Here is a 22,539-nt window from a genome sequence, read left to right on the forward strand (position 1 = left end):
ATGTTTTTTCCATCTAAATCAAGGTTTCTTCATTGTCTCCCATGGAGTAACATGGAATGCAGAAAATAGTTGGTGTAATGTGGAAAATTGAAGGCTTGCGCCTGTGGTCAGAACCAGGCTCGGCGCGTACAAAACAAGCTGAAGCTCTAAATTGATTTTCATTGGTGGCTTTATTAGTTACACCAAGGAAACTATGTAACAAAAGGTTTTTTCCTTCACTTCTTCATTCACGATCATCGCATCTTCAGTGCTTAACCAGCTGAGGCTTAATGTCCGAAGCGAACTTATCTTCATCAATCATTCTTCATCTTTCTGTCTATGGCAAATGGCAAAATTGTCCAGAAATACACAGGTTACCCACAAAAGGTTATTTAGTCAAGGCGAAATCTTCAAGGCCTGTGAACCCTCGCCCATCGTGTTCTTCAAAATGCGACTTTTGAAGATCCGGCTGAATCAAATGAAGTCATCAAGATTCACGTGAAATGTGAAATGATTCACTTCTTCTCCAGCCAATAAATCTTCAGTTGTTAAAGGTGCGAAATCCACCAAATTGAAACACCCAAAACTTCCTCGGGTTCTTCATTTCGTCCAACCCTGACCACCCGTATAAGTTTGAATTGTACAAAATTATCAACCGCTATCGGCACTTCTCGCATATGTAAAACAGTACCACCTGATGGAAGATCATCGCAGGCCGTCTTCCTCGAACCTTCGTCCGAAGAGCAACTGTTGTCCACACCTTTTGATCGAAACTTACCTAGTTTTTCTTTAGCGAGTCACAAATTGAACACATAAATGTAATCGTTGTGAAAATCCACAGTTTTTCCGTCAGACTTTTCACTGCTAGAACTAACGGTACTGCAACTGGTACCCAACACGACAGACACGGATGGTACCATCAAAGTTGCGACGCAAACTAACCGAAGAAGCCGTACGGAATTCTTGAAAGAAGGCGCTCGGGTTGTACAACCACAGGTAGTCTAGTGGGAGAAAGGTAACTTGGTTTCGAATCGCCGATCAAGTGGTACTGGGTGACTCAAAATTGGTACGATGTACCAGACTGAGTACAAAACCGTGATCAAGTCCTCTGCAAACAGTCGCAGTTCCATTGCTGAAATGTACAACATTTGGTACTAGTTGCGGGGGCCCTGAATGTGAAGAACATGTTGCAAACTCCATTAGTAGTTTAGTGCCGTATTGTTAAACATTAAGGCCTTTATCAAGCGATTAATTCCTTAGGAAGATGTACTAAGGCCAAAAAACAAAAACGCACAACAAATTATTAATTTATCTTCTCAAGACTGCACTCTAAAAGATAATTTCTTATGGTGGTTGAGCTGCGATAAACCCGAAAGGTTGCATTTGGACAAACAAAGCTTTAGGGCGGTGATAAATAACAGATTCTTGATGTCAACATGCCGATGATGGAACCCCGCGTGTTTGACTTCGACCTTGCTTGGTCCTCCCTGTACATTTTTCTTCAATGAAACTAGCAGAAGAATTGCCTGTCTGGGGCCTTTTGGAATTTTTTTTGATCAGGTAAAGAACCGAAAACTCGCTGCGCTCACGTTTTCTTCCCAGAACTGCTTTGTTGATTAATGGAAATTTGCACGTTTTTTTGAATCTATTTATTTGATTTGCTGTTGGGTTTGGAAGATTTTGCTATAGAAAATGTATTGGTCTCAGTAGGAGAAGACGAGGAAGAAAGTACCTCATTGGGAATTATCTTATTTATATTTTTTTGAGTAGTTTAATGGCTGGCTAAAAACCCTGGCCAGCAAGAGCAACTTCAAACATCAAATCCATATTCAAAAATGTTCTAACGATGCCTCGAAATCGAAACGCTTTCCACTTTTAGGACGCACTTTACCCTATAAAGTGCACTAAGAAGTGAATTTCCGTCCTCACTGATTTCAGAGAAAATAAAGGTCAAACTAAAGCGTGCGTAAACAAACACAAAATTATGTATGAATTTTTTTTAAATCCTAAAAGTAGCTTGACTACTTTTAGTCCTGATGACTCAAAACCGAAACCTTTGCAACTTATAAAAGAAACTATGCCCAATAGAACTCACACGAAAGTCGCTTTCGATCCTAGCGGATTTCTGACCGAAGAACTGTTGAAATCCGGTCTGCATAAGTAAGCTAAAAAAATAGGCAAATTTTCAAAAATTCCTAAAAATATCCTGATGATGCGTCAAAAACGAAACTTTTGTTGCTTATAGAGCAGACTACCCTACAAAAGCTCTACAAAAGTGAGTTTCCAACTTTGCAAGTCCCGCAGCAAATCAATGTCAAACTTCGATCTGCTAAAATATCCGCGAAAACCAGCAAGTAAATTTGAAAATTTCTGGAAAATTTTGTAATGGTGACTAAAATTCAAAACTTTTAACGCTTACAGACGAAACTCCGTTCTTCAAAATCATCCAAAAGTTACTCTCTGGCCTTGTTAGTTTGTGAGTTATTAAATACTGAAGTCCGGCCTGTAAAGATAACCTCTTAAACCAAACGCAATTTTGAAAAATTGTCAAAAATGGTGTGATGATGACTAACAAACGACAGTTTTTCCATATATGGAACGCCCTTTTACCTACCCAACGCACCCAGCAATAAATTTCTAGCTTTGTTGGTTTTTGCAAAAAGTAATTCCAAAGTTAGGCTTGCATCAGCAAACCACAAAGTTTTATCACAAATTTAAAAAATCTTCCATTTAGCCTGACGATGACTGACAAACGAAACTTTTGCAGCTTATCGAGCGTAGTTCACCTTACAAATGCTTTGCAACAGTGACTCTTTAGCTAAGAAACTTCCTGAGATAATAAATGTCAAACCTTGACCTGCTTAAATATCGGGAAAATTAACGGAAAAAGTAAATTTGAAAAATTATTGAAACTTGCCTGATTATGACTCAAAATCAAAACTTTTACCGCGTTTAAAATGCACTTTGCCCTACGAAATACATGCAAAAGAAACTACGTAATTTTGTTGGATTCTGAACTAAGAAATACTAAACTCCAGCTTGCCAAAACAATCTGGAAAACTAAACAAAATGTTGATAATTTATCAAAAATAGCCTGATGATAACTGAAAATGCAAGTTTATCCCACTTACAGAGGAGGCGGTGCACTACAAAATGCATTCAAAACGTACTTTCCCTGTTTGCAATTGGTAGAGGAAATTGGAAATAAATGCTTAAATCCAGTCTGCAAAACCCATCTGGAAAACCAGACGCGATTTTCAAAAATTCCAGAAAATGGCCCGATGACGGCTCAAAATCGAAACTTTTAAGAGAGACCGTCGTCTACAAAATGCGTGCAAGCGAAAATTTCCAACTTCACTGGTTTTTGAGAAAATAAATGTCAAACTTATGCCTGCATAAACAACCGCAAATTTAAAAAATCTTCAAAAACCCTGACGGTGACTCACAATCCAAATTTTTCCATATAAAGAGCACGCTTTCGCCTACAAGACACACTGAAAAACAAACTTGCAAAACTCCAACTTTGTTGCTTTTGAACTTAAGCTTGCATCAGCAACCACTAAATTTAATGGTAGATTGAAAAAATTAATAACCTGATGATGGCTCAAAAACGAAACTTTGTTCACTTATTGAAGACACTGCGTCCAAGAAAACGGATTGAAAACTGATTTTCTAACTTGGAATCTAACTTGGAGCAAATAAATGCTAAGCTGAGACATACAAAAACCATCACGAAAACCATACGCAATTGTTTAAAAAAATTCTTGAAAATTTCTTGATGATGACAGAAAATGGAAACTTTGTCCACTAATTCAAGAAACTGCGTCCTGCAAAACGAATTGAAAACTGACTTGCTGACTTGGAATCCTACAGAGGAAATAAATGCTTAACTCAGACTTAACAAACCACCACGAAAACCATACGCAAATTTGTTGAAAAATTCCTGAAAATGGAAACATTATTTACTTATTGAAGAAACTGCTACCTATAAAACGCATTGGAAACTGACTTTTTCTCTTGGCATTCTGTAGTGCAAATGAATACTAAACTGAGACATAGAAAAACCAGCACGAAGACCAAACGCAAATTTGTTGAAAAATTCTTGAAAATTTCCTGATGATGAAGGATAATTGAAACTTTGTTCACTTATTGAAGAAACTGCGTGCTGCAAAACGCATTGAAAACTGACTTTCGAACTTGGGATCGTACAGACTTAAAAAACCACCACAAAAACCATACGCAAATTTGTTGAAAAATTTCTGAAAATTGCCCGACAATGGCTGAAAGTCAAAATTGTTGCCACTTGAGCAGAATTTGCTCTACAAAATACATACAAAAAGAACTCTTTTACTTGGTTACTTCAAAGAGTTTTACTTGATTTAGCATGAGCCCTATTTGGTTGGTTTGGACTAAATACTTTTTTCAATATGGAAAAACGTGCCACGGCCTCATATCGGAAGAAAAGCGGTCGTTTATGCCATAAGAATCGCATAATCTAGTTTAATAACAGAGCATGTCCATAATGGAGGGTAAATGCACTACTTAGCGATTTCCTCGCCGCAAATATTATTAATAATCCAGTTCAATAACCGGCCGAAGACGAACATCTTTGAATTCTAATTAAGCCATCTGAAGCATGAAGAACTATCGTTAGACGTTAGATTTTTGCCAAGTCGTTGCGCAATTGAACACTTACCACTTTGCCTCCACCATTGAAGAGTTATTAAGCGTAAATTATTTACAACCCGTGGGGAAAATCGACTACTTTCCAGCAACTGTTGGGTGATTGGAGCCTGGAAATGTGAAACTGGCAGGCTGAAGAAGGTTTCCACCACGATTAGCAGGAGCAGTTGAATGGCCTATATTTGGCAGCACTGACCAATATACCGAGTGTTTGGGTTCGGTTGGGCCGCATAAGCGGGTCGCATTCTTCACGATGGCCCTGGCCAGTGAAGAACGGTTCATTCTTCAGGTCGATGAACGCCCAATATGGCCGCAATTTGGACGTGGATCAACTGCACTGTTTCCTCATCGGTTCGTTAATAGCCAGCAAAATGTTTTATTATCCCGATGTAAAGAGTGTCCCCAAAATAGCCAAAGCGGCTGCAAATCGAATCCTAAACCAGCTGTGAATGATGTCCGATTCGCAGGCATTAACCAGGGATTTTGTTGTTGAAATGATTGAGCTCGTGCACTACGGCCTGTTCCCACACAGCAATAATTATTATGAGTAAAGTGCGCGACTTCGCCGAGATTTAAATTGCTAATTGGAATTCGGACACCAACACCTGCCTCTTGGTGGGAAGTTAAGGATTCCAGTGGGACCACGCATGTGGTGAACTACCGAAAAAAATCAAAAAATTTTATTCCTCACTCAACACATGCTATGTTAAGTGGATGGCAGTTGCTGTCCGGGACCAATCGCACATATGGATTGTTCCCACTGCGGATCAGCATCCTCTGTTGGTGGCCCGGCGTCCTTTCCAGCCAGACAACATCAAATTTATCCAGAACTGGCCGATCTGGGTGCAGAGTGGAGTTCTGAATTAATTCGAACTCATAGGCTGTGGTACCATTGAAGCCCAGCTTGAAGCAGACCTCGTTCAGGTCTTCCTGAGTGTTGTTCGACTTGAAGCATCCAGCTGTCCAAAGTCCGGCCACTCGCATCAGAACCTGACCGGCATTTGGCCTGGAAGTGTGTTTTTTAAGCAACAATCTAAGATTACTCCAAAGAACTCACTTGTTGTTTTTATCGTTCTTAAAGCTGAAGCAATTCGCTTCATCTTCACCGCCAGTACAATCGGATTTTTCATCGCAGATCATTTCCTGAAGGACGCACTTTTCGGTGCTGCAAATTCAGGATTCTACCAAAGGTTTGGATATATTTGACAACTTACTTTCCACAATGGAAATATCCGGGCTGGCAGCCGCAAATCTGCGGGTCTTCGTCGCTCCGGTCTGCGCAGTTGATGGTTCCGTCGCACAACTTCTCCGGATTGGTCAGCTTCAGGTAGTTCCGGCAGCTGCACACATCTGGCTCATCCTCATTGTCTCCGCAGTCGTCCTTTTGGTTGCAAAATGACGATTTGGGCACGCACTTGCCGTTTGGACACCTCAATTCAGTTTGCGAACATCCTAAGCAAAAGCCAAGGTCGAACAAACTCAGAGTTAACGACATTTTAAGCAAATAATTGAATATGGAGAATATTTGACGCTAGGCCTGACCTGCGACTACATATTCAGTTTGGCAGGAAGTTGTCAATTCGGAGTGGATCTTTATAGTTTGTTCAAGTGTAGAACACTACACGTTAGTTTGTCGAGGATTTCTGGGTAGAAATTCGAGGATGGGGCGCCAGCTTGCAGAATAATTTATAATATGTAATATATAATATGTAAATCTTCCAGCTTGAACTAAGCGTAGTTTTCCGACTAGCAGCTGAAATTTCATGGATTCTTTATACGTATTTCTTTTTGTTTTTACCCATTTCAAATAAGTTTGGCTTTGAACAGATTTTCTGCTGTATTAAACACATTTTCGTCTTTCCTTCCAGGTGGCACTACGCAGCTTTCGGTAACATTAGCATTACTTTGCCCTACGTTGCCATCTAGTTGTAGATCTTTTAGTCCCATCTTCATCAGCTGACTCGTAGGGTAGATTTGGTATCGATTGAGCTATTGGTTCTTTCGCAGTAAATTTTTAAACGTTGGAAATATTTTGGGCGGTTTTGTACTTTTACATCGCGCTGATCTGAAGCTTTTCGTTAAAAAAAAAACGATTTAGATGTTGAAATTTTTGTTCCCGTATTAAGTACAAGAAGCATCAGCTTACTCATAGTGTGAATTTGATTCCGATTAAACTATTGATTCCTTCACAAGAATTTTTTAACCTTTGGAAATATTTTAGGCGGTTTTGTATTTTTACATTACGCTCATCTGAAGCTTTTTTTTTAAAGAAAAACGCTTCAGATATTGAAATGTGGGTTCCATTGTTTAATACAAGAAGCATCAGCTTACTGAAGATGTGTCTTTGGTTCCGATTAAACCATTGATTTCTTCACAAGAAATTTATAAACTTCGGGAATATTTTGGGCGGCTTTGTATTTTTATATCACGCTCATCTGGAATTTTGGATGGCAACATATATGGAAATTTGGGTTCCAGCATCGAATTCAAGAAGCATGAGCTTACTGTTGGTGTGAATTTGGTTCCAATTAAACTATTGATTCCTTCACAAGAATTGTTTAACCTTTGGAAATATTTTGGGCGGATTAGTATTTTTACATCACGCTCATATGAAGCTTTTTGTTAAAAAACGCTTCAGATGTTGAAATGTGGGTTCCATGGTTTAATACAAGAAGCATCAGCTTACTGACAGTGTGAATTTGGTTTCGTTTAAACCATTGATTCCTTCACAACAAATTTATAAACTTTGGCAATATTTTGGGCGGATTCGTATTTTTACATCACGTTCATCTGAAGCTTTTCGTTAAAAAACTGATTCAGATATGGAAATTTGGGTTCCAGTGGTCAATACAAGAAGCATCAGTTTACTGATTTGATGAATTTGGTTCCGATTGAACCATTGACTCATTCACAAGAAATTTCTGAACTTGAGGAGTATTTTGGGCGGGTTTCTATTTTTATATCAAGCTCATCTGAAGCTTTTCCTAAAGAACGGCTTCAGATATAGACATTTGGATTCCAGCTTTCAATACAAGAAGCATCAAATTTGGATCCGATTAGACTATTCATTCTTTCACAAGAATTTTTTGAACTTTGGAAATTTTTTGGGCGGTTTTGTATTTTTACATCACGCTCATCTGAAGCTTTTCGCTAAAAAACCGCTTCATATATGAAAATTTGGGATCCTGGATTCAATACAAGAAGCATCAGCTTACTGATAGTGAGAATTTTGTTCCGATTAAAAAAAAATTTCCGGCACAAAAATTTTTTAAACTTTGGGAATATTTTGGCAAGTTTAGTATTTTTACATCACGCTCATGTTTTTTCCAGTTTAAAAAAAAACATGCTCCTCCCTATTTGGCCTCATTGTTACTCACCACACTGATTGTTCAGGTAGCACTTGTTCTCACTCTCGTAGCATAAAGTGGCTGACTCGTCGCTTCCGTCGTAGCACTCCTGGACACCGTTGCACACCTGCCCCTGCGCCAAACAGGTGCCAAGCTGGCACCTGAAGCCGTCGCATTTGGGGGTAGCGCCAGCGCCAATCTTCATCTCTAAAAATATGCGTGCTGCTTCATTCTCTATTGGAGGGATTTTCACTTACCCATCAACTGCCGGATTTGATGCCTGTAATATCGAATGCTAGTGAACTGCCTTGTGAAAGAGAACCCGCAATGGCCGAGTCGCTCGTGAAACACTGCGGCCGGGTACCATCCCAGTCTGGAGTCGCATATGATGGTTCCCATCCAGGCGTTGTTGTCCTGAAGTACTTAATTGTTTTATTTCATGATTGGCTTGAAACGTTTAACCAACCTGGCAATCATCCTCCAGTTTCCTTTCAAAGCACCTGTAGCCAGCTGTGCAGTTCTCTCGCGGAAACAGCGGCAGGAAGCGCACATTTTCGTCCATGGTTCGGCCTACTGCGTAGCATTTTTCGCGCTTTTCCCCATCCCACCTGAATTTTCCGATTATTAGTACTATTGGCTACAATTGGAATTTTTCTGTGGTCTACCAAGCGTCCAAATCAGCTGCTTGGACATAGCGAGTCCACCGGACTTTGTCTGCCAGGCGCAACAGGACAATGTCCGTGCCAGGAACGCTGGAAATGTTCTGGATGCGCACGATTTGCTCATGCGGCCCGGGAACTGTTAAATGAAGCTTCCCCTTGCCCAAGACAGCTACCACGTAGCTGAGCTCGAAACTAGAGGGAATTGTCCACAAGTTACTCACTCTAGTCTCAAAGGATCTTGTTTTGAGTGAACTCTTCCCACCTGTGAAAGCTTTTGAAGCATTTTTGCGTAGTGACAATCCAGGATTTATCCAGCAAGGTACCCATGCACTGGTAGCGTCCTTCCACGTAAATAACCGCCATCCAGGGCGACAAATACAGCTCACTGGCGTGTTCCAGATTGCTGTAGTACAACGAGCTGCTGCTGGAAGTGTTTCCACAGCTGGAAAAGACCAAATTTGCTTCTCGCACTCATCAATGTGTGCAAGCACCTACTTGACATAGAGCCCTGAGCAATTTTCGACTTTTCTCGGTGTTTCCAGAGTGAAATCCAGGACGATCAACTTGCGACTCTGGATAGTGGGTTGGGAATAGGAGGTATAGTCGTGGAACCCGAGCAGGTTGCATTGGCTGGTCGCAATTGCGGGCGGTGAATCGTTTTTGCCGAGGCAAAAAGGCGTCCAACTGCCGTTCTGGTAGAGAGTCAATAGGCCCTTAGTCTGGAGGTTCGCACGGCCGTCTTTATCCAGGTCAATGGTGAGGCCGTTGGTGAGGGCGGCTGGAAATGCTGGAATAATCAGCAATTTTCCACAGGAAAAAACCGTACATACCGCAATCCATTTCATCTTCTTTATGTGGACAGTCCACATGGCCGTCGCATCTTTTCTCCTGGCCGATACACGTTCGGGACATTCTGCAGGCGAACTCTGCTTGATCACATTGGACTGATTTCATGGAAATAAATGAAATATTCAACGTTTTTTTTGACAAAACTGTCAACATTTCTAAAGCGATGTTGCACGTTCTAAAAGCTCCGTTAAGCTCTTTCGCTAGCGATGTAAAAAATTATTATTATATATTATTCTTGCTCAATTTATTAGCGAAAAATGAGCAACAACGGGACGGAAAACAGGAAATTTTGGCCTAATCTTGCACTTTAATGTCTAATATACAAATTTTGCCTTTTGTGTCAGAATTTCCTCACGCGCGTTGTTACAAATGAATCGACTTTCCAATTCTCTTTCCAATGATATCAAAACGAACTCTTGAAACGAAATGGTTCTTGAGAAACGTCGAAAAAGGCAGCGTCGTATTTGAGTAGATTTCGCATTTCGAAAAACAAACAGTCCAATTTAATACTTCTTGAAATGGGCGGCATTTCTTAGGCGTTGGTTGACTTTCTAAAAGCGCCATTTAGTTCTCTCTTTAGTGGTGAAAAAATTAGTGCTTCTGCTCAATTTGTTTCCGAGAAATGAGCAAAAACGGGATGCAAAAGATGAAATTTTGGCCTAATCTGGAACCTATATGTCGGATATCCAAATTTCGGTTTTTGAGTGAAAACTACCAGAATTTCCCCACGCGCGTTGGTACGACCGAATCGAGTTTCCCATTATTCCCGTGGAAAACCGTCGAAAAATGCAACGTCATGTTTGAGTAGATTTTGCAATTCTGCTCTTCATACAGAACCCTCATTGAGAATACATTTGCTTACCGCAATCGGTTTCATCGCTCAGATCCGCACAGTCGCTGATCCCATCGCAAATTGCCGCCGGATCAATTGCTTGTACATAATGGGCACATGTGCAGTTCGCCTCATCTGAACCGTCCTGGCAGTCCACTAGTCGATTGCAGCGTTTCTCCATAGGAACCACTTGGAGCAACCTGAAAAGCGCCACTTCAAACCAACCGGTTCGGATCCAACCCTGCACTTACACTTGGCATCTGAAGTTCCAACCATCAAAGCCCGTCATCAGGCTTTCGACTTTAAGAGCCCTTGCATTCGAGGCGTTAAGGGCTTGACCCACTACTTCTGAGCTGGAAAGATCCTCACTCGAAGGATCATCTTGAAGGTTTGCAACGCCATTATTTGCCTGCTTGTAGAAGCCATTGAAGTGGTTCGGACAGTTTAGCTCATCGTCGCCCAGAAGGCAGTCGACTATTCCATCGCATCTTCGCTTTTTTGCTATGCATCTTCTGATGCTGCTGCAGACGTAGCCGGGGCAGCTTTGCAACGGCATGTACATCGTTCTTTTCGCGTCATCTGCAGCGCGGTTTGATGGTTATTTGATTGCAGGATATCTCAACGGGTTCTTACTGGTATTTTCTGCTATCCACGGCAGGTATTTGCTCACTCTAGTGTACACTCCGGGCTCGTGAGGGCGCGCGCAGCCCTGTCCGTGACTGACAATTCCTCCCAGGTACCATTGGTCCGGGTTCTCCGGGTTTCTGCACATTAGCGGCCCGCCCGAATCGCCCTGGCATGCGTCTTTTCCTCCTTCAGCTAACCCTAGAAGGATAATTAAAACGTATTTCTTCTGGTTCGGACGGTTTTAAACTGGTTCCAGTTTGTAGCCCACCTGCGCAAATCTCGTCCACATCATTGTCGTCCTTGTGCTTGCAGTGGTGCAGAATGGGGATGTCGGTTTCCCGCATATGATCAGCTGAAACAAAACCATCGATTAGGCTCGACTCGAAAAGAGTACCAGTTTGGCTGGTCGCAAACGCCAGATTGACATCAGAACAGTTTTCTGAACATCATGGACTACACTTTGGACAGTTATGGAAACTTCGACGACGAGCAGCACATGCTGGAAACGGAGGGCCGGAAAAAAGCCGATATGCAAAAGCGGGAAGACGCCGCTCAAATAGAGGAGAATTTTCGGCTGAAGTGCATCAGAGGCTACTACATGAGGTCGCCTATCAACCGCACGGAAACACCACTTCAGAGCTTCGCTTTTCAGACTCTCCTGGCACCACAAGAAGCAGTTCATCCTGGCCATTGTGCAGAGCATTGACTGTTTTGACACCCTTCTGAGAATCATCAGCTACATTTCCTCGCTCTACGGAAAAATGGCCGCCTATTCTGATGCCAGCACGCATTGCCGAACCGAACCGGATCAGATCCTTGTGGACCATGACCGGAGTCTAGAAGGCGACTTTCTCAGAGGTTCCAGTTCCGAGGCTGCACAGAGGAGGTTAAATGCTGGTTATTTCCAGAGACGATCTGCAATGACTTGGGCTGGCTGAGCACTTTGCCGCACCCCCGGCAAATCCTGCTGGTGCTGAGCCTGTTGCAGATGGGCGGAAGCGGTCTGATCCGGAAAATGTACATCCCCATTGTGAATATCTACAACAGAAAGCTGCTGCTGCAGGAGCAGGCGGAGACTCAGCAGCTCGGTACTAGTTTCCACCAAGTATTTACCTTTACCCCATTATAAAAGCCCTTTTAGATGTTCCGGATGTTTTCGCTCAGTCCGAGTTGGATGATTCGGATAAGTATCCCTCCGACCACCCAATGACGATGGAAGTGACGAAAATGCGCAAAAAGTGGGACGATGCCATTGCCAAACTACACCAAGAGGTGTTCGGCTTGAAGCAACCTTCCCAAAAGCCCACTAAGGCTGCGAAGAAGCCCCAGGATAACGGGGTGGACTGGATCCAGATGCTCCCCATATGGATTGTGAAGAAAATCCTCAACTATTTCGACCAGAAAACCCTGCAGTCTTTGAAAAAGGTCAACCGCTACTGGGCGTTCGTTTGTGATGGCCTGATCAAGGATCGGCAGACGAAAGTGTTGTTAGATCAAGCCATTCAAAGGCTGCGACCCAATTTGGAGGGCCAACAGTTGTGGAACAATCAAGCCTGTTCAAAGGCCAGGAATCCAAGAGAGAAGAGGCTGGATGGGCTGTTGATCAGAGGAGCAGTTCGGGAGAACATGAGACCAAAAGTGCGGAAGACCCAACAGGTTCACACCAGCTTGGTCACATCTCTGCCCAAGGCTGCCAGCATTTGCAAACCTTTGGAGAAAATTGCAGTTTTTCCCCGTCTAATCCGAGAGGATTTGCTGCTCTACACGCGCTACCCTTGCGTGCTTAAAGACGTCAACATCGTTGTCGATTTGGAGGAACATCGGCGTACCCTCAGCTACTCTTTGTCCCGACAGCTCAGCGACACGTTCAGCTTGAGCGAAGTCAATTTGTCCGATTGGTAAGACTCGCACATCTACTAACAAAATTTCCAGTACTCACGATCAGTGCCATGCTCGATGGTGGCTCCCCATCCCACAGTGGTGCAAACGGTGCCAGAAACTGGCGCTTTCAGGTACTGGCTGCCAGCAGTGCGCTGAGAAGGCAGGCAAATTGGGCGCACGTGCCTGTTGTATCTGATGGGAGCTGAGAGCTTGATCAGCGCTAGAAATTAGGGGTTTTTCGTCAACTTGAAGGGTTCTCTTTGACTGTGGCTTACCGATGTCGTTGCGCAAGAACTCCTTATCGTAATCGGGATGTGAAATTATTGTTCTGGCCCAGCGGCGCTGATCCATAGGGGCGTAGGAGAAGCGCCGAAGAGTTCCTGCCTGTATTTCGTAATAGTACTGCCAGTATCTGGGAAATAAATTGGGTTTTTGGCACACTTGGCTTTATAAAACACATACAAAAGAGACTGTTTGACTTGGTTAATTTTTGAATCAATAATTGCTAAATTCCGCAAATTGGCAAATTTGAAAAATTATCAAAAATTGCCTGATGATGACTGAAAATCAAAATATGGAGCACTTGTTCTCATTTCTCTTAACATTTTCAAGTCCGGCGTGCAAAAATCACCTCAAAAACCAAGCGTGATTTTAAATTTCAGAAAAAATGCCTGATCTGAAAACTAAAACTTTTACCAGCTTTTTAAATGTTGTGTTATCATACAAAATGCATTCATTACAATACAAATTTCAATACAAAATGAAAAATTGAATACAAAATTCATTGCAAAATGCCTTGCAAAGGAAAATTTGCAAGTTTATTGGTTTTGCGAAAAATTAATGCCAAACTTAATCCGCATTAAAAACAAAAAAATTGAAAATAGCCTGATGATGACTCACAATCGAAACTTTTTCCACTTGTAGAGCTGAATTTACCTTATAAAAACCGTGCAGAAGTAAGTTTCCAACTTTGCAAATTCGTAACCAAATAAATGTGAAACGTTGACCTGCAAAAATATCCTCCAAAAGCACATATAAATTTGAAAAATTCTTGAAAATTGCTTAAGAGACTTTACTGTATAAAATATAGTCAAAAAAATATCTATCTTCACTGGTTTCTGAGAAAATAAATGTCAAACTTTCGTCTGTATAAACGACCAGAACTGAAAAAAAACCCTTAGAAGAGCCTGATGATGACTCAAAAGCCAAACTTTTTCCATACATAGAGCACGCTTTGCTCTAGCAGAGACACACAAAAGTACATTTCCAGCTTTATTGGCTTTGAAGAAAATAAGTGCCAAACTTAAGCCTGCATCAGCAACCACAAAATTTTATCGCAAATAAAAAATGATAATAAATAGCCACACCATTCATATGCGAAACTTTTGCCACTTCTAGAGATCACTTTGCCCTAAATGTTGTGCAAAATTAACCGTTTCTAACCTTGCAAGTTCCTGTGCAAATTAAGGCAAAACTTCCACCTGCTTAAATATTCGATAAAATCACATGAATTTGCAAAAACTCTTAAAAATTGGATAATGAGGACTAAAAATCAAAAAATTTTCACTTATAGGAAGGATTTTGTTCTGCAAAACAACCTTGTAAATCAGGCGCAATTTTGAAAATGTTTCAAAAATTGCCTGAAGTTGACTGAAAAGCTAAGATTTGTTGACTTTTAGAAGAGACTGTGCGGAATCAAAAGTTCAGTTTTTCACTTGGCAATTCTTGAAAACTTGTTTTCTAACATGGTTTGCGAACGTCTATGTCCTCTGAAAATCACGTCGATGTCCCGTGGAAACTTTGGTAATTTTGACGATCCTTTTACGTGATTATCACGTGACGCTTCCGCCTTCATTTCGTTAATTCTGATGTACTTCATATGTAGAAGTACATCAGTAGGGCGCATTTACCATTTTTTAAACTGATTTTTATAACTGGAGGAAATGGTGGCGGCTGCACAGAACATTCGCCACGAACCTCGCGAAATTAATTTTTGCTCATTATTATTGGTAAAACTGAATCTGGTGAGTTTTTTTGAGTTTTTACGCCGTCCTACAACAGAATTGCGTTCTGACGTTTCGCAAATACGAATGGCTGAGGTGGTTCGCTTCCTCGCAATATATCTTATGTTGGTGGCTTCCGCTACTAATCTAACCAGCAATTCTTAGTCAAGCCAAGACTTTCTTCATTCTTTGACGAGAAACTTCTTCACAATTCTGTGAAGAACTGTCTTAAATCAACCTTACCTGACGACGCAATGGGCGGCTGTAACAACCCACATTTCATTGATGAGCACGCCAGCGCAATGAAAAATCCCATTTTTGTAGATGGACACCAGCCAAGGCCAGGCCGAAGGCTGACTTGGCCTGCCGCCCACCACTCGACTATCCACATGTCTGCGCTTGAGCGTGCGTTCCAAGTTCTGGATGACTTCGCCCAATGAATCCTCTTGAATCTTCTCCTCCTGTTCTTCCGCCAGCCCTAGAATGTCCTCGCGCATTTGGTAGGCCTTGCGCAGGTCGTTCAGCATGTCCTCCACGCTGGTGTCCAACTCCTGGTCGCGGTAGGGGTTGGTCACATGGAAGCGAAGGCCGCAGTAGATGGGCGGACACTCCACAAAGGCCGCCCGGTCTTGGACGCACGTGTTGACCAGGCGAATCTCGTTGTTGGGCAGGATGTTGATGAACAGGCCATTGTAGGGCTGGGAGGTGAAAGTCATGTGGGTCTTGGGCACTCTGGAAGGTTTCGATTGGTTAAACCAAGCTGGAAATGGGGCTGGTTCTAGTTGAGTTACATAGCGCTGGGGCCGGCTTCCACTTGGCACACCTCCGCAGCCCAGAGCTCAGTGCCGTAACACGTTGGGTACCATTTTCCTTTGAAGTTGCGGTGCAAAAAGCCCACGGAGTTGGAGACTTTGTTGATGGGGAAGTTGCCGAGACGGTCTGCCAAGATGGAGCAGTCCATTTCGTCTTTGCCGGTGATTTCGCACTGTTTGATGCCGTCGCATCTCTGGCTCAGCGGGATGCAGCTGGATCTTCGGTACTTTGACCAATCGTCGCAGGAGAACTCGTTTTCAGCGCATCCTACCAAAAACTCACTTAGACTCGGATCTTTCTCCAGAACTCCCCAAAAAGACTCACCAAAACAGCCGCTTTCGTCTTCACATTGCGGACAATCGCAGTAGCCATCGCACATCCTCAGTCTGCCCACTCTCTCCCTGCAAGTGCAGGCGATTTCATCGGTTGAATCCCCACACTGCACTTCGTTGTCACAAATGTAGTGGTTTTTTATGCACTTGCTGTTGTCCAGGCACGACCGTTCGCCCAGAGGGCAAATCAGCTGCCCAGCAGCTCGGGACATGTTGCTGAAACCCTCAAACTCAAACCCCCGCCCAATCACTCCTCTAATCCTCCTACCTTCCGCGTGAGAGTGAATCTTCAATTTCCCCAATCAGATCCTGCAGGTTGGCGGACTCTCTCCTCACCTCCGTGCCAGAAAGTCCCACTATATTGTTGGAGGGAGTAGGGATGGGGTTGCACATATAATACTGTCCAGCAGAGGAGGAGACCTGTATAGGGGGGCTAGGAGTCATCACTAAACGGCCCTGAGGAATATAGGAGTTGGATGACAAAAAGTAGCCTGATTGACTGGGAGGAACACTGTAGAACATGGGCGGATTTATGACGTACATTGGATTGGGCTGTGACCTGGCTTGGGCGCCTGGTACCACTTTCAGGTACCCAGAATCCATGGGCGCTCCCGATTGGCCGGAAGACGGAAGTACTCCCATATATGGGGGGTAGAAGCAGGGATTCGTGTAGGCCTGTTGAACGGCCTGCATCTCCTCCATCGCACTCACTTGCTTGGTTTTCAATCGAAAGTCCTCCGAGTTTGAAGCAGCACGCATATTTTCGCTCTGGCTCCTAGAAAGTTCTGTTTCTTGCCTCAAAGAGGGTTGAGTGGTAGAAGAATGCCCCATTCCAAGGCGGTCATTTGCATCGCCTTCTACCAGCAAAGCAGGCTCGGACTGTTTCATCAGCAAAAAGTCTTCTTTGCTACCCAGTGGTTCTGTAGGGTAATCTTCAGTAGTGAATGATTCTTCAGTAGTGAGTTCGTTAAATCTAAATTCGGAAAAAAATGCCCGAGGACTTTGCAAGCCGGTAGACGTGGTACTGAGGACCTTCAGTTTGTCGCCGAATTTTGTAACTAGTGGTTGCTGCTGTGGGATTCCCAGAATGTCTTCGTCGTTGCTTCTGAGCTCAGATGGTTTTTCAGTGTTTTCTGAGGCGCTGGATGTGTTTTTGACGACTTTCACTTGATCCCCAACCTTTGAAAGTTTTTGTGGTTCCTGTGGAATTCCCATCGTGCCTTCGTCGTTGCTTTGGAGCTCAGAAAAAACTTCACCGCCGTTTTCAGAGTCGCTAGATGAGTTTCTGAGGACTTTTACTTGGTCGCTCAACTTGGCAACTTTTGGTGGTTTTTGTGAAATTCCCAGCGTGTCTTCCTCGTTGTTTTGGAGCTCAGAAAAAACTTCACCGGGGTTTTCAAAGTCGCCAGAAGAGTTTCTGAGGAGTTTTACTTGGTCGCCCAATTTGGAAACTTTCGGTGGTTTCTGTGGAATTCCCAGCGTGTCTTCGTCGTTGCTGTGGAGTTCAGAGAAAACTTCACCGCCGTTTTCAGAGTCGCTAGATGAGTTTCTGAGGAGTTTTACTTGATCGCCAAACTTGGCAACTTTCGGTGGTTTCTGCGGAATTCCCAGCGTTACTTCTTCAGTGCTTTGGAGGTCAGGAAAAACTTCACCGCCGTTTTCAGATTCGCTAGAAGAGTTTCTGAGGACTTTTGCTTGGTCGCCCAATTTGGAAACTTTCGGTGGTTTCTGTGGAATTCCCAGCGTGTCTTCGTCGTTGCTGTGGAGTTCAGAGAAAACTTCACCGCCGTTTTCAGAGTCGCTAGATGAGTTTCTGAGGAGTTTTACTTGATCGCCAAACTTGGCAACTTTCGGTGGTTTCTGCGGAATTCCCAGCGTTGCTTCTTCAGTGCTTTGGAGCTCAGGAAAAACTTCACCGGCGTTTTCAGAGTCGCTAGATGAGTTTCTGAGGACTTTTACTTGATCGCTCAACTTGGCAACTTGTGGTGGTTTTTGTGGAATTCCCAGCGTGTCTTCGTCGTTGCTTTGGAGTTCAGAGAAAACTTCAAGGCCGTTTTGAGAGCCGCTAGATGAGTTTCTGAGGACTTTTACTTGGTCGCCCAACTTGGCAACTTTTGGTGGTTTTTGTGGAATTTCCAGCATGTCTTCGTCGTTGCTTTGGAGCTCAGAAAAAACTTCACCGGTGTTTTCAGAGTAGCTAGATGAGTTTCTGAGGACTTTTACTTGGTCGCCCAACTTGGCAACTTTTGGTGGTTTTTGTGGAATTCCCAGCGTGTCTTCGTCGTTGCTTTGGAGCTCAGAGAAAACTTCAAGCCCGTTTTGAGAGCCGTTAGATGAGTTTCTGAGGACTTTTACTTGGTCGTCCAACTTGGCAACTTTTGGTGGTTTTTGTGGAATTTCCAGCGTGTCATTGTCGTCGCTTTGGAGCTCAGAAACAACTGCACCTGCGTTTTCAGAGTCACTAGATGAATTTCTCAGGACTTTTACTTGGTCACCCAACTTGGCAACTTTCAGTGGTATCTGTGGAATTTCCACCGTGTCATCTTCGGTGATTTGGAGTTCAGAGAAAACTTCACCGCCGTTTTCAGAGTCGCTAGATGAGTTTCTGAGGACTGTTACTTGGTCGCCAAACTTGGCAACTTTCGGTGTTTTCTGTGGAATTCCCAACTTGTCTTCTTCGGTGCTTTGGAGCTCAGGAAAAACTTCACTGGCGTTTTCAAAATCGCCAGAAGAGTGTCTGAGGACTTTTACTTGGTCGACAAACTTGGCAACTTTCGGTGGTTTCTGTGGAATTCCCAGTGTGGCTTCTTCGGTGCTTTGGAGCTCAGGAAAAACTTCACCGGCGTTTTCAGAGTCGCTAGATGAGTTTCTGAGGACTTTTACTTGGTCGCTCAACTTGGCAACTTTCGGTGGTTTCTGTGGAATTCCCAGCGTGTCTTCGTCGTTGCTGTGGAGTTCAGAGAAATCTTCACCACCGTTTTCAGAGTCGCTAGATGAGTTTCTGAGGAGTTTTACTTGACCGCCAAACTTGGCAAGTTTCGTTGGATTCTGTAGAATTCCCAGCGTGGCTTCTTCAGTGCTTTGGAGCTCAGGAAAAACTTCACCAGCATTTTCAGAGTCGCTAGATGAGTTTCTGAGGACTTTTACTTGGTCACTCAACTTGGCAACTTGTGGTGGTTTCTGTGGCATTCCCACCGTGTCTTCGTCGGTGCTTTGGAGTTCAGAGAAAACTTCAAGGCCGTTTTGAGAGCCGCTAGATGAGTTTCTGAGGACTTTTACTTGGTCGCCCAACTTGGCAACTTTTGGTGGTTTTTGTGGAATTTCCAGCGTGTCTTCGTCGTTGCTTTGGAGCTCAGAAAAAAATTTATCGGTGTTTTCAGAGTCGCTAGATGAGTTTCGGAGGACTTTTACTTGGTCGCCCAACTTGGCAACTTTTGGTGGTTTCTGTGGAATTCTAAGCGTGTCTTTGTCGTCGCTTTGTAGCTCAGAAACAACTGCACCGGCGTTTTCAGAGTCACTAGATGAGTTTCTGAGGACTTTTACTTGGTCACTCAACTTGGCAACTTGTGGTGGTTTCTGTGGCATTCCCACCGTGTCTTCGTCGGTGCTCTGGAGTTCAGAGAAAACTTCAAGGCCGTTTTGAGAGCCGCTAGATGAGTTCCTGAGGACTTTTACTTGGTCGCCAAACTTGGCAACTTTCGGTGTTTTCTGTGGAATTCCCATCTTGTCTTCTTCGGTGCTTTGGAGCTCAGGAAAATCTTCACCGGCGTTTTCAGAGTCCCTAGATGAGTTTCTGAGGACTTTTACTTGGTCGCTCAACTTGTCAACTTTTGGTTGTTTTTGTGGAATTCGCAGCGTGTCTTCGTCGTTGCTTTGGAGCTCAGAAAAAACTTCACCGGTGTTTTCATAGTCGCTAGATGAGTTTCTGAGGACTTTTACTTGGTCGCCCAACTTGACAACTTTTGGTGGTTTTTGTGAAATTTCCAGCGTGTTTTCATCGTTGCTTTGGAGCTCAGAAAAAACTTCACCGACGTTTTCATAGTCGCTAGATGAGTTTCTGAGGACTTTTACTTGGTCGCTCAACTTGGCAACTTTCGGTGGTTTCTGTGGTATTCCTTGCGTGTATTCTTCGTTGATTTTCAAGTGAAAAGGTGTGTCTGAAGTTGAATCTTCTGTGAGGAATTTTACCTGTTGGTCTAATGTTGACTTTCCAGGCCGGTTATGATCATTTCCCCCGTAGCTGTCTTCATTGTTCGTTGAATCCATATTTAGTGGTTGAAGTAAACCAGCTCTTTGCGCTTGATCCGGCAATTCTCGTTGGGGTTGAACCAACCATCTACTGTGTTCATTACCAAAGCTGGCTGAATCAGGTTGCATCCTTGCTTCTAGCCTTTGATTGAACTCCATAGCTTCTTGTGAAGCAGGTCCTGTTTCTGGATAAAAATCGTTAAAAACATAAGCTCTCTCCTGCTTGGGTGCAATTGTAATATGTTCCAGAATCTGCTGAACGACACCATCATGCAAAGGCCGTTCGAAAATGCTTTGCACCAGAGGCGATTCTCGGTTTTCGCTCCTAGTCCAGTCGCTATTCGCTCCTCTTTCCACAAATGCTGGCTCAGACTGTCGGACGATCTGTTCGAACGGATCAGGATCCGATGCTAGGTTAAAGTGCCAATTTTGAGTGTTTCGAATCTTGGGATATAAGGAACGCCAAGGGTTGGTCTGCATTAAAAATTCTCCTGAATTAGGCAACCGTTGTGGGCGTAAATGTGGAGGAATTATTTCAGGCCGATTGTCGACCTCTGCACTCTTGAACTCCTCATACTCTATAAAGTGATTTTCATAATCATACTCTGAGTCGGGGTAATCAATTTCGCGTTTCTTCCTACGCTCCTCCTCAAACTCCTTCAGGATGCTTAGCATGTTGTTTACAGTGCAATAATCCGTCAAAATTTCCAGGTCGGTTTCGCGGAAAACCTCACAGCATGAATCTAGAGTTTGTTCCAATTTGCAGGCTTCCATTGCGGTATTTTCCAGATAGTTTCCAGACTTTAAGCGATCGCGGAATAAGGCCTCATTTAGCCCTTTGGTTAATGCAATAAAATCAGTGGGGGGTTGTTTGGGTGGATATTCGCGGAAGCTGATGGGGATGGCTGGCAGCAGGTGAAACTCTGCAAACATTTTTAGTTTTCCCATGTTTCTGAAATTTTTCAGGTTGACTTACCTTTATTGAGGACAGTGATAATGGCCAAGCCCAGAACTAAGGTCAAAATGGTGCAAAGCGCCCAAAGCAGCTTGGAAATGTATCGCATTTGGGCAGCGTGTTTTGATTTGGATCTGGCTGCGTTGGTTTCTAAACTCAATTAAGTTTGTGGAAGTTTTTATTTCGACGCAAATTTGTTCATTTACCAGCCTCTGCGTCTTCCAGCTTGTTCAAGTCGATTGTGGTCATTCCAGAAGGTTCTTTGAAGGGTTCCGGGCTGGAGGAGGCCGACTTTCCATCCTCCCCGCTCTTCTTTTTCTTGATAGCGCCTTCGGCGGCTTGAGGCGACACCATTTTTCACTATTCCTGATTCTGGGTCATGCAATCCTTTTTTGACTGAGCACTAATGACTGTTAACTGGGTACTAACAGAGTGGAGTGGGCGTTTTTTCCTAATTCGCGTCTATGACCCATTTTTTGCTGCATTTTCATTGAGTCGACAGAAAATCGCTTGCGCAACTGTTGGGCAAACTTGCGGTCAGCAGTTTGGTTAGTGGGTCGAGTAATTAGAAAACTCACTACTGGTTCCTAGAGCTGAAACCCAAGGAAAATGGTCTTGAAATTCTAGCTTTTGGTTGTTCGGGAATGTACATTTTTACTTTCAAGTGCGGTTTTTCCCATTATGGATTTTTTACTCGGGAATGCCTGCATTAGGAAGCAAGCAGTTCTTTGCAAATTGTGAGAGTTTCATGCCACGATCATCATCAGGAACTGCTAGAAGACTATTAAGAAAAAAAGCGTTTATTCACAAATTTATTTAGCAAAACTTGATAGAGCGATTTTGCGATATTTACGTTAAAAAGTGAGCAGATTTTTTTGAATTAGCGAAGATTTCATGTCTTGAGCATCATCAGGGACCAGTGGGAGAATTTTGGAAAAAACACGAATTTAAACTGTTTAAGAAAGAGTCTAGAAAAATCGTTTTACGAAATCTGATAGATGTAGACACTTGCGTTACTTGCTCCAGAAAGAGAAAATATTTCTTTGCAACTTTGTTCTTTGAAAGTTTCGTGCTCCGGACCTAGTGGGGGATGTTCGCAAAAAACCCACTGGAAACTGTGCACAATTTTATTCAAAAACTCATTTAGCAAAAACAGATATTTACAGAGAGTCTGGGAGTTCTGCGTTAGAAAAGAAAAGACTTCTTTTGCAAGGTTTGAAAGTTTCATGCCAATAGCATCATCAGGCAGTTGTGCATGATTTTTCAAAGAAAAAACCATTAGAAACTCTGCATGATTTTGTTAAACAAATCGATTCGCAAAAACGGTT

At 43.1% G+C, this 22,539-nt stretch overlaps 3 protein-coding genes across 5 annotated transcripts in view; 1 reads left to right on the forward strand and 2 right to left on the reverse strand.

Moving 5' to 3' along the window:
- The window catches only part of LOC109533262, a 36,769-nt gene extending 35,797 nt beyond the window's left edge, over window positions 1-972 (reverse strand). For both annotated transcript variants that reach the window (XM_019898545.2, XM_019898544.2), the window contains exon 1: window positions 758-972. The gene's annotated coding sequence lies outside the window, so the exon portion shown is untranslated. The remainder of the gene's footprint in view (window positions 1-757) is intronic.
- A 4,355-nt stretch (window positions 973-5,327) lies between these two features.
- Window positions 5,328-22,247, reverse strand: LOC109533270. The gene is made up of 22 exons (XM_019898554.2): window positions 21,418-22,247; window positions 21,233-21,361; window positions 16,277-21,179; window positions 16,001-16,224; window positions 15,655-15,943; window positions 15,107-15,595; window positions 13,136-13,272; window positions 12,919-13,080; window positions 11,248-11,331; window positions 10,986-11,177; window positions 10,604-10,931; window positions 10,383-10,552; window positions 9,502-9,615; window positions 9,167-9,449; window positions 8,934-9,113; window positions 8,675-8,863; window positions 8,476-8,617; window positions 8,267-8,423; window positions 8,040-8,216; window positions 5,877-6,114; window positions 5,720-5,827; window positions 5,328-5,668 (listed from the first exon to the last, which is right to left on the reverse strand). The coding sequence occupies exons 1-22, from the start codon at window positions 21,563-21,565 to the stop codon at window positions 5,350-5,352; spliced, it is 9,162 nt and encodes a 3,053-aa protein (XP_019754113.2). The 5' UTR covers window positions 21,566-22,247; the 3' UTR covers window positions 5,328-5,349.
- Window positions 11,336-13,298, forward strand: LOC109533271. Of its 2 annotated transcripts, none has more exons than XM_048670160.1 (4): window positions 11,336-11,582; window positions 11,632-11,837; window positions 11,888-12,067; window positions 12,112-13,298. In XM_048670160.1, exons 1-4 carry the CDS (start codon window positions 11,428-11,430, stop codon window positions 12,879-12,881), a joined length of 1,311 nt encoding a protein of 436 aa, XP_048526117.1. In that variant the 5' UTR covers window positions 11,336-11,427; the 3' UTR covers window positions 12,882-13,298. The 2 variants fall into 2 exon arrangements, with proteins under 2 accessions (XP_048526117.1, XP_019754114.1); XM_019898555.2 differs by having other exon boundaries at window positions 11,339-11,582; window positions 12,121-13,298.
- Window positions 22,248-22,539: the final 292 nt, after the last annotated feature.

This window comes from Dendroctonus ponderosae, unplaced genomic scaffold, assembly GCF_020466585.1.
Source record: "Dendroctonus ponderosae isolate FM_Combo_2020 unplaced genomic scaffold, Dpon_F_20191213v2 Dpon_F_20191213_1, whole genome shotgun sequence".
In the NCBI taxonomy this organism is placed as follows: domain Eukaryota; kingdom Metazoa; phylum Arthropoda; class Insecta; order Coleoptera; family Curculionidae; genus Dendroctonus; species Dendroctonus ponderosae.

Bases quoted from the DNA above. Each gene is read 5' to 3' on its own strand.
- LOC109533271 (XM_048670160.1), top strand. From the start codon at position 11,428: ATGGACTACACTTTGGACAGTTATGGAAACTTCGACGACGAGCAGCAC. The intron at 11,583-11,631 runs GTCGCCTATCAA...TTCGCTTTTCAG, and splicing joins ATCAGAGGCTACTACATGAG to ACTCTCCTGGCACCACAAGA. The intron at 12,068-12,111 runs GTACTAGTTTCC...CCATTATAAAAG, and splicing joins GGCGGAGACTCAGCAGCTCG to CCCTTTTAGATGTTCCGGAT.
- LOC109533270 (XM_019898554.2), bottom strand. From the start codon at position 21,565: ATGGTGTCGCCTCAAGCCGCCGAAGGCGCTATCAAGAAAAAGAAGAGC. The intron at 8,618-8,674 runs GTAGACCACAGA...CGGAAAATTCAG, and splicing joins GCAGCTGATTTGGACGCTTG to GTGGGATGGGGAAAAGCGCG. The intron at 8,424-8,475 runs GTTGGTTAAACG...TAAGTACTTCAG, and splicing joins AACTGGAGGATGATTGCCAG to GACAACAACGCCTGGATGGG.